We start from the raw sequence: 11,414 nt of genomic DNA, 5'->3' as shown, positions 1-11,414 counted from the left end.
GACATCCCTTGCTTATTGCTGATACTGCAACTGTAGTTTATATGAGTCTACTTTTGTGCTTCCATACACCTGTTATGAAGCATTCATCCTGACAAAAAAAACAAAGGATGACACTGGACTCTTCTACCAATTCTAGAACTTGTTCCTTTCTGAACCAAGCATCAACCAAAAAATCATGTCAAATTTGAACCAAAACACATATCAAACATCATATATATATATATATATATATATAGAGAGAGAGAGAGAGGTCAGAAAGGAGGGGAAGGATTGGGAGCAGGTCACCTAAGCAAAGTAGATCACGAGCACCAAAATCCTACATGAGGCAGCATGGTGCAGAACAAATTATTGGGATGGATGCCATACAACTTAGAAATGATGCCTGAAATGGAAAGGTTGCACAAGGCACTCAAGAATCATCTAAAGCACTTATAAATATAAAACAATAGAATATAGACAGAAGGGAGATGAGAATGTATCCTTAAATTCATAAACCAGGAACACTAACTGGGCTTTCACAAGATGCCTACACTTGAAAACCCGATGATTGTTTTCTGCAGAAAAATCACAATGGAATGGTATCAATGCATCATATGAGGAAATTGCAAATCATGGGGTGGAAGTGGAGAAACCATCATATACTTTGGCATTGATAAACTCGGTTATCCCGAAAGTTTGTAAGCATGGAGCTCTTCTATCTGAACCCAAACCTGCAAAGCAATCAACAACACGAGTCAATTCATAACCAAATCCAGAGAGAGAGAGAGAACTGGAACAAGGGCTCCAAGAGGAGGAAGCAAGCGAGGGGAGGAGGCGGCGCGCCAATTGCTCTGCTCGCTTCTCTGCACTTACACAGCTGCCTGGCTTCTGGTCCAAGCCAGAGAGGAGCAGCCGCCATTTGAGGAGCCCTGGCTTCCCTTCATCTTTTAAGTGGCCCGTGCTGGACAGTGGGAGATAAAGCCCTACCATTCCCCACCTGCTGCTCCTTGCGCCCCACGCCAGCCTCTCCTCCAGGGCCGGCACTGAAGGGGGGTAGAGGGGGCCGCCGCCCCAGGCCCCCAAGCTGCAGGGGCCCCAACCCAAGGTACGTACGCTGCTAGCTTAGGCTAGCCCACACACGCAGCTACGCATTATTTTGTTTTGGAAAAGGAGGTAAGCACTACATGGGCTGGACACGCAGATGTAACCACGGCAAGCCCACGCACGCAATCGCTAGTTCCTCGACTCATCATAACCGTACGTACTAGCCTCGAATGCACTCCTGTTCGCTTTCCTAATTCCCCTTTCTTTCAAGATCCAATCTTCCCGACCCCCCGGATCTGATTGCAAGTCGCCGTTTCGCCGGCGAGCTCCGCTCTCCTGTCTCCACTCGAGATGTCATCCACGTCGTGTCATCTCCGAGCGCACCATAATGACACGCCAGGTTGCCAATGGCAATCCCCTTCGTGTCATGGCGGAGCGCCTGATCAGGCCATTAGCAAAGCAGATCCAACCGCTCTAAGGTATACCATGTTATTCACTATTACTCCCTCCATTCCTAATTATATGTCTTCCTAGTGATTTCAAAAAGACTGCATATGGATGTATATAGACGTATTTTAGAGTGTAGATTCACTTATTTTGCTTCGTATCTAGTGCATATTAGCATCTCTAAAAAACTTATATTTAGGAACGGAGAAAATAGTTTATTATAAGTAGCCCTTCTTTGCACATATTCAACTTATGTTCAATTTTATTTATTTACAATATCGTTTTTGTGTGTATAAACTAATTCATATAAATATTAGTTTTGATTTGATTAAAGTATACATACACATACTAGAAAATTACTCATGCATTGCAACAAATATAAAATAAACTGATACATGTTGATAAACTTGAAACAAACACCCCGCTCTCGGTATATATATCACTACAAATATGTTAGGACTCATCCATAGTATATTCCTCTTACGCTCTGTTTGGATGTAGACATTCAAGACCTGGTATTTCATTGGCTCCAATGCCTAATATCCCAAGGCATTGGTATTGAGCTGCAATGCCACACTTTGTGTTTGGATGTTCTTGTATTGGGCACTTGGAATTCAAGGGACAGAGGAATGCCAAATCTTGTTTGGATGCGCATGGTGTAGAATTGGGCATTGTGAAATGTATGAACAATATAATAATTTCTTGTACAAGTTTGGAAATTAAATCTGATCATCATGCCATGCATTTGAGAGATTATGTATTATAATACAATAAAATTGCATGCAAATAATTTAAAATTGGCACAGACAACATCAGTTGTCCAAAATACAAGAAAAACTGGCTGAAAAGTGTACATAGGCAACATGAGCATATTATCATGCACTCGACAAGTTCCAACTCCTCAAAAAACATGAAAAACAGGCTGAAAACTGTACATTACAGTAGTATATAGCAACATATTATGATGAACTTGATAACACAATCAACTGTTCAAAAACATGAAAAATTAGGCTAAAAACTATATGTAACAGCCACATATCATGATGAACATGAGAACATCAATTTGTCCAAAAACTATCATCAACAGCAACATATTATGATAACCTTGCCAACAACATTACATATTATAACATGTCTCACACCATCCAGAACACATAGCAAGTCTTGTGCATAACAATGAAACTTTAGGACAAGTTTGAAGTCTCTCACAAACTAGGAGAAATAAGAGTAGCAACACACATACATATTATCCATCAAGAGCCATTCTACTAATTCAACATCAACAACCATTCCTTCCTGAAGTTCATGGGAAGCTCAAGAAGGGCTTGGTACAAGCGTTCGCTAAGGATCATCTTACCATAAGATCGCAAGATGTCACCACGAGCTAGATCAGGGATTATCTCAAGTGTCGCAAGGATTTCAGCAGGAGGTGTAACTTGGGGCAGAGGTAAAGGCTCGAGTGACTTCAAAGCATCATGAAATGAGCCTTTCATATCCCCAAGAAGGCACAGGATGTCATCACTAGTTTGTTGTTTTTTTGTGGCACTTCAGGAGAGGCTTCATTGGGTTCCGTAGTTGGTTCTACAACAGTTTCAGCACCAGTGACAGCACCTTCACCATTTGCATGATCTTTTGAGTATATGGTGGTGATAGCATCCCAATTCTTAATGACCCTGTTCTTGTAAAATCCTACTTTCTTGTTAGCCTGCACACACACACACACACAAAGAGAGAATTGTCAAACAAAGGTAGATCTTACATATGTACAATATAATCAAAATGTGGAAAGGATAAATTTCTTACCGCGACATATTTAAGCCACACATCTTCACTATCAATTGACAACTTGTTATTGACCCAATCCCACCCAAATCCACTTTGAGATAGCATCTTGCTAATGGCCTCGTAGTGCTTTTCAAAGGTTTTGCACCTTGAACTGATGTTTTCCTTTGTGATGGTCACAGAGCACTTCTCACGCACATTACCTATAACAGCACTGTAGACATGGGACTTCCATCCATTCTGGGCATGATCGCCATTGTTGTGATGCTCAACAAGGACCTCGAGTAGTGTAGTGTCCATTTCATCTGTCCATGTGAGGTAATTTCTACCAAATTTTTTTCCACCTCCTTCAGCCATGGTCCTACAAGAAAATGCATGCACATAATATCCAAACACAAAGACAACATAAGGTGCATGTAAGTTGAAACACAAAGACAACAAGGTAATGTCACACACACACACAGATATATATACATATTAATTTCATAATATGAGGCATGTACAGAATACCCAAAAGGCACGCATTCCACCAAAGTCATATCAAGGTTGATCCACACATCCCACCAAAGTCATATCAACTAGCTAGCACAAAAGAGAACACCATTATCTAGTCGACCCGCACAACCTACTCCAACTCTAGTTCAGCATGTCTCACGAGGTACTCGTCAAACATGTCATTAGCTAGCTGCTCCCTAAAGTTGGTCCATGAAGTGCTGACTTGAACACTCCTAATAAAGTTAGCATCATCTAGAGGATCATCTTCGGAAGAGGCTATTTCATTATCCACTTCCTCGAGCAACAAATCATCCATCACATACTGCCTATCCCTTGCAAAATTGTGTAACACACAACAAGCATTAATAATTCGAACCTGCAATAATATTTGTTCATCGTAAGCATTTTCCATTTAGTTTGCATCTTATTCAGCACCATATGGACACATCATACCTGGTCCTTTATGTCAAAGAAAGATTGACAACGTAGGAAAGCCCACTTTTTCTTCCACAACCCAAATGTTCTCTCGACTACATTTCTAGCTCGAGAAAGACGCAAGTTATACAGCTCTTTGGGAGTTTGGGGCTGTTGTTGACTTGATACCCACTCTTTTAAGTGATACCGAGTCGATCTGAATGGAGCAAGAAATCCCGGACCGTTGGTGTAACCAGCATCAACTAAATAATATTTCCCTAGTGTGTCAAGCAAGTGAGTTAGCTAACAATTATACAGAGGAGAAATGAATTACCAAGAGGAAGTGTCATACCCTGTGGTACGACAAATGCATCTTGGCGGCTCAACCTCATTGCATCACGCAAGACTCTTGAGTCAGAAGCTGAACCCTCCCAGCCAGGCAAGACATACATAAATTTCATATTCCAATCAACCACACCAAGCATGTTAGTGCTGATAGCTTGCTTCCTGTTCCTATATCTCCCTTGGTCACACACGGGCACACAAACATCAACATGACACCCATCTAGTGCTCCAAGTGCATTGCCAAACCACTTCCATTTGTAATCATCAGTTGGCTGAGTAGAAGGATCAGGAAGCTTAATGAATTCCCCGGTTAGAGATAGAATCGCTGTTAATACATCGTCAAAGTGGGTACTAATAGTCCATAAGGAGCGCTTGTAAGTGCCACGCAGAATCCTCATTTTGATACCATGGCCAACTACCAACAAGAACATTGCCACCTTTTCCTCCACAGAAACATAGACACTGTCATGAAGACCAGCCCTCTCACGCAACATGGTGCATAAGTCATGGAAGTTTCTTTTAGTTAAACGCAACTGATCATAGCATGTTACTTCTACCCCATCATACATTCCTTTTAGCAAATACTTCCGATGAATGTTCTTTTCCTCATCGTCACTAAAACTCCCTAAATCCCTTGGTGCCCTCCTCGTACTAAGATATGCTATCCCAAGAAGAAACGATTCAAAGTACAGTTTGGTCAAAACTATCCGTCTCCTCTTTCTTCTTTTGTTCTCCTCGTTTATGTAAGCAACCAAGTCCATGTCAGACATGGTGCAGCTACATTACATTTCACAAATTAGACATTCATGCCTCATTCAATCACACAAGTAAATATACAAAGACATGGTACAACAAGCATTTCAAAAATTATGCTACGGCTAGCTATTAAGGACAAGTCATCAATCAGCCATACGACATAAGCAAGCAAGATACCAATCAGGCATATAAGACAAGCTATCAAAAATTGTTGTACTAATTTATGCTACAACAAGATATCAAAATTTCAGCAAGCATTCAGTCATTTAAGACAGGGTACAACAAGCATTCACTATATAGTCAAATACTGAATATAGTTCTCTTCACCACATGAATGCATGGCCAAACAAAACTTATTTTTCCTTACTAATAGCAGAAATTATCTCTGAACATACCTTCAGTTGGTCTACAGGGATGTGCCAATCCAAGACAAATAACCTGCAGCAGAGTTAATTTAAGACAGATTAGTATCTTACTATGCAAACATATTGGGGAGGAGGGACGAACTGTGATGGGGAAGAGGGGGAGCGGCCATCAGATCTGAATGGGAGGGAGGGGAGGACATGGGATTAGGGTTGAGTAGGAGAGGGAGAAGGGCGGATGGGGGTGGTAGATGGACGGAGCTACCGCTGGTAGGGATGGGAGAGGGACAATCCAAGGGACGGGTCGCTAGCGGCCATCGAACCTGAAAGGGCTGGGGAGATTGGGGAGGGCAGGGGGAGATGAAGCACGAGGAGAAGGCCTACCGGAGCAAGGGGAGAAGGAGGAGGAGGAGCGGGAGATGGAGGAGACCTGCCGGAGATGGGAAAGGAGGAGGACGGCGGCGGGAGATGAGCACCCACCTGCGTCGCCGCTGTTCTCCCTTGTCGCTTCTCCTGCGGCCTGTCTTCTCTGTTTTAGGGGCAGGAATGGGGAGGGTTGAAGAGGTAAGCGAGCCAGACCGGGCAATTTCAGCCGAAAACAGACCAGGGAGGCAAGGTATTCGCACGGGCACTCGCTAGTCTTGTCGCGCTGTGTCCAATATCAGGCTATGATGCCACGACCGAATACCCAGTGCATCCAAACGCTGGCATTCGGGAGTTACAAATGCCAAATCCCAATATTACCTCTCAATCCTCACATCCAAACATAGTGTAAATTTGATCATTCGGTTTGCATCTAATGCATGTGATGTAGGTAATGGTATTGAAAAGAGACCCCCATTATGCATCATGTTTGTAGTAAATCCGTTAGTGTGTCCGAACCAGCCCCAACCTTTCCCGACATCATCCAAACAAATAACGCTATGTTTGGATGTAAGGATTGAGAGGTAATATTGGGATTTGGCATTTGTAACTCCCGAATGCCAGCGTTTGGATGCACTGGGTATTCGGTCGTGGCATCGTAGCCTGATATTGGACACAGCGCGCCAAGACTAGCGAGTGTCCGCGCGAATACCTTGCCTCCCCGGTCTGTTTTCGGCTGAAATTGCCCGGTCTGGCTCGCTTACCTCTTCAACCCTCCCCATTCCTGCCCCGAAAACAGAGAAGACAGGCCGCAGGAGAAGCGGCGCGGGAGAACAGCGGCGACGCAGGTGGTTGCTCATCTCCCGCCGCCGTCCTCCTCCTTTCCCATCTCCAGCAGGTCTCCTCCATCTCCCGCTCCTCCTCCTCCTTCTCCCCTTGCTCCGGTAGGCCTTCTCCTCGTGCTTCATCTCCCCCTGCCCTCCCCAATCTCCCCAGCCCTTTCAGGTCCGATGGCCGCTAGCGACCCGTCCCTTGGATTGTCCCTCTCCCATCCCTACCAGCGGTAGCTCCGTCCATCTACCACCCCCATCCGCCCTTCTCCCTCTCCTACTCAACCCTAATCCCATGTCCTCCCCTCCCTCCCATTCAGATCTGATGGCCGCTCCCCCTCTTCCCCATCACAGTTCGTCCCTCCTCCCCAATATGTTTGCATAGTAAGATACTAATATGTCTTAAATTAACTCTGCTGCAGGTTATTTGTCTTGGATTGGCACATCCCTGTAGACCAACTGAAGGTATGTTCAGAGATAATTTCTGCTATCAGTAAGGAAAAAATAAGTTTTGTTTCACCATGCATTCATGTGGTGAAGAGAACTAGAATCAGTATTTGACTATATAGTGAATGCTTGTTGTGCCCTGTCTTAAATGACTGAATGCTTGCTGAAATTTTGATATCTTGTTGTAGCATAAATTAGTACAACAATTTTTGATAGCTTGTCTTATATGCCTGATTGGTATCTTGCTTGCTTATGTCGTATGGCTGATTGATGACTTGTCCTTAATAGCTAGCCGTAGCATAATTTTTGAAATGCTTGTTGTACCATGTCTTTGTATATTTACTTGTGTGATTGAATGTGGCATGAATGTCTAATTTGTGAAATGTAATGTAGCTGCACCATGTCTGACATGGACTTGGTTGCTTACATAAACGAGGAGAACAAAAGAAGAAAGAGGAGACGGATAGTTTTGACCAAACTGTACTTTGAATCGTTTCTTCTTCGGATAGCATATCTTAGTACGAGGAGGGCACCAAGGAATTTAGGGAGTTTTAGTGACGATGAGGAAAAGAACATTCATCGGAAGTATTTGCTAAAAGGAATGTATGATGGGGCAGAAGTAACATGCTATGATCAGTTGCGTTTAACTAAAAGAAACTTCCATGACTTATGCACCATGTTGCGTGAGAGGGTTGGTCTTCATGACAGTGTCTATGTTTCCATGGAGGAAAAGATGGCAATGTTCTTGTTGGTAGTTGGCCATGGTATCAAAATGAGGATTCTGCGTGGCACTTACAAGCGCTCCTTATGGACTATTAGTACCCACTTTGACGATGTATTAACAGCGATTCTATCTCTAACCGGGGAGTTCATTAAGCTTCCTGATCCTTCTACTCAGCCACCTGATGATTACAAATGGAAGTGGTTTGGCAATGCACTTGGAGTACTAGATGGGTGTCATGTTGATGTTTGTGTGCCCGTGTGTGACCAAGGGAGATATAGGAACAGGAAGCAAGCTATCAGCACTAACATGCTTGGTGTGGTTGATTGGAATATGAAATTTATGTATGTCTTGCCTGGCTGGGAGGGTTCAGCTTCTGACTCAAGAGTCTTGCGTGATGCAATGAGGTTGAGCCACCAAGATGCATTTGTCGTACCATAGGGTATGACACTTCCTCTTGGTAATTCATTTCTCCTCTGTATAATTGTTAGCTAACTCACTTGCTTGACACACTAGGGAAATATTATTTAGTTGATGCTGGTTACACCAACGGTCCGGGATTTCTTGCTCCATTCAGATCGACTCGGTATCACTTAAAAGAGTGGGTATCAAGTCAACAACAGCCCCAAACTCCCAAAGAGCTGTATAACTTGCGTCATTCTCGAGCTAGAAATGTAGTCGAGAGAACATTTGGGTTGTGGAAGAAAAAGTGGGCTTTCCTACGTTGTCAATCCTTCTTTGACATAAAGGACCAAGTATGATGTGCCCATATGGTGCTGAATAAGATGCAAACTAAATGGAAAATGCTTACGATGAACAAATAGTATTGCAGGTTCGTATTATTAATGCTTGTTGTGTGTTACACAACTTTGCAAGGGATAGGCAGCATGTGATGGATGATTTGTTGCTCGAGGAAGTGGATAATGAAATAGCCTCTTCTGAAGATGATCCTCTAGATGATGCTAACTTAATTAGGAGTGTTCAAGTCAGCACTTCATGGACCAACTTTAGGGAGCAGCTAGCTAATGACATGTTTGACGAGTACCTCGTGAGACATGCTGAACTAGAGTTGGAGTAGGATGTGCGGGTCGACTAGATAATGGTGTTCTCTTTTATGCTAGCTAGTTGATATGACTTTGGTGGGATGTGTGGATCAACCTTGATATGACTTTGGTGGAATGCGTGCCTTTTGGGTATTCTGTACATGCCTCATATTATGAAATTAATATGTATATATATATCTGTGTGTGTGTGTGACATTACCTTGTTGTCTTTGTGTTTCAACTTACATGCACCTTATGTTGTCTTTGTGTTTGGATATTATGTGCATGCATTTTCTTGTAGGACCATGGCTGAAGGAGGTGGAAAACCTTTGAAAAGCACTACGAGGCCATTAGCAAGATGCTATCTCAAAGTGGATTTGGGTGGGATTGGGTCAATAACAAGCTGTCAATTGATAGTGAAGATGTGTGGCTTAAATATGTCGCGGTAAGAAATTTATCCTTTCCACATTTTGATTATATTGTACATATGTAAGATCTACCTTTGTTTGACAATTCTCTCTTTGTGTGTGTGTGCGTGCAGGCTAACAAGAAAGTAGGATTTTACAAGAACAGGGTCATTAAGAATTGGGATGCTATCACCACCATATACTCAAAAGATCATGCAAATGGTGAAGGTGCTGTCACTGGTGCTGAAACTGTTGTAGAACCAACTACGGAACCCAATGAAGCCTCTCCTGAAGTGCCACAAAAAAAACAACGAACTAGTGATGCCATCCTGTGCCTTCTTGGGGATATGAAAGGCTCATTTCATGATGCTTTGAAGTCACTCGAGCCTTTACCTCTGCCCCAAGTTACACCTCCTGCTGAAATCCTTGCGACACTTGAGATGATCCCTGATCTAGCTCGTGGTGACATCTTGCGATCTTATGGTAAGTTGATCCTTAGCGAACGCTTGTACCAAGCGCTTCTTGAGCTTCCCATGAACTTCAGGAAGGAATGGTTGTTGATGTTGAATTAGTAGAATGGCTCTTGATGGATAATATGTATGTGTGTTGCTACTCTTATTTCTCCTAGTTTGCGAGAGACTTCGAACTTGTCCTAAAGTTTCATTGTTATGCACAAGACTTGCTATGTGTTCTGGATGGTGTGAGACATGTTATAATATGTAATGTTGTTGGCAAGGTTATCATAATATGTTGCTGTTGATGATAGTTTTTGGACAAATTGATGTTCTCAAGTTCATCATGATATGTGGCTGTTACATATAGTTTTCAGCCTAATTTTTCATGTTTTTGAACAGTTGATTGTGTTATCAAGTTCATCATAATATGATGCTGTATACTACTGTAATGTACAGTTTTCAGCCTGTTTTTCATGTTTTTGAGGAGTTGGAACTTGTCCAGTGCATGATAATATGCTCATGTTGCCTATGTACACTTTTCAGCCAATTTTTCTTGTATTTTGGACAATTGATGTTGTCTGTGCCAATTTTAAATTATTTGCATGCAATTTTATTGTATTATAATACATAATCTCTCAAATGTATGGCATGATGATCAGATTTAATTTCCAAACTTGTACAAGAAATTATTATATTGTTCATACATTTCACAATGCCCAATTCTACACCATGCGCATCCAAACAAGATTTGGCATTCCTCCGTCCCTTGAATTCCAAGTGCCCAATACAAGAACATCCAAACACAAAGTGTGGCATTGCAGCTCAATACCAATGCCTTGGGATATTAGGCATTGGAGCCAATGCAATATCCAGGTCTTGAATGTCTACATCCAAACAGAGTGTTAGGGATAACACACATGCCATTGTCGTCGGCTGAGTCTTTTAAAGAGCAAAGATGGTTATTAGTATTATTATTATGATTTTCATGCAAAGGGGCCCCCGAGTTTTGGTCTCGCCCCGGGCCCCCAAAATCTCAAGACCGGCCCTGCTCTCCTCCACCCCGTGATGTGTGCACCGCCTAGAGCTCATGCCTCGTGCTTCATCCCCCCGCCGCTAGCCTAATGACCACCCCTGCTCCTCCACCCCCACAGTAAAGACCCTGTCGCCCTGGTCTTCCACGACGACAACCTGCGCCTGATCCGGGCAAAGGGCAAGCAATGGGGAGGCAGGGATGAGGAAAACGGGAGGTGCAAGAGGAGGCTGGATAGGAAGTTGAGATGGACGTCGGCAAACGAGGGATGAAGGAGGGACATACGCGTGACTGGGGCTAGGGTTCATATGGGGTTGCACGCAAAAGCGAAGACGCCAAATACGGGCAGTACAACATGCGGCATGTGAGGATAGGGTCGCTCGCACCCATGAAGGGCTCACCCAGGCCACTAGGGAGGAAGATCGAGCCCATCGGTGAGGGATATTGAAAATTAACCACGCGGTGAAAACTAGCGGAACAAATCTCCGAGACGA

At 43.3% G+C, this 11,414-nt stretch overlaps 2 protein-coding genes across 2 annotated transcripts; one reads left to right on the top strand and one right to left on the bottom strand.

The window, feature by feature from the left end:
* Nucleotides 1–2,617: 2,617 nt before the first annotated feature.
* Nucleotides 2,618–3,694, bottom strand: LOC119288648. Its single transcript, XM_037568229.1, has 2 exons — nucleotides 3,274–3,694; nucleotides 2,618–3,175 (listed from the first exon to the last, which is right to left on the bottom strand). Exons 1-2 carry the CDS (start codon nucleotides 3,607–3,609, stop codon nucleotides 2,960–2,962), a joined length of 552 nt encoding a protein of 183 aa, XP_037424126.1. The 5' UTR covers nucleotides 3,610–3,694; the 3' UTR covers nucleotides 2,618–2,959.
* A 5,667-nt stretch (nucleotides 3,695–9,361) lies between these two features.
* On the top strand, nucleotides 9,362–10,007 carry LOC119283397. Its single transcript, XM_037562960.1, has 2 exons — nucleotides 9,362–9,473; nucleotides 9,570–10,007. Exons 1-2 carry the CDS (start codon nucleotides 9,387–9,389, stop codon nucleotides 10,005–10,007), a joined length of 525 nt encoding a protein of 174 aa, XP_037418857.1. The 5' UTR covers nucleotides 9,362–9,386.
* The last annotated feature ends 1,407 nt before the right edge of the window (nucleotides 10,008–11,414 follow it).

This window comes from Triticum dicoccoides, chromosome 4A (assembly GCF_002162155.2).
Source record: "Triticum dicoccoides isolate Atlit2015 ecotype Zavitan chromosome 4A, WEW_v2.0, whole genome shotgun sequence".
Lineage (NCBI taxonomy): Eukaryota > Viridiplantae > Streptophyta > Magnoliopsida > Poales > Poaceae > Triticum > Triticum dicoccoides.
Note: the sequence above shows the minus strand (reverse complement) of the source record. Positions and strands in the feature narration are given on the sequence as shown.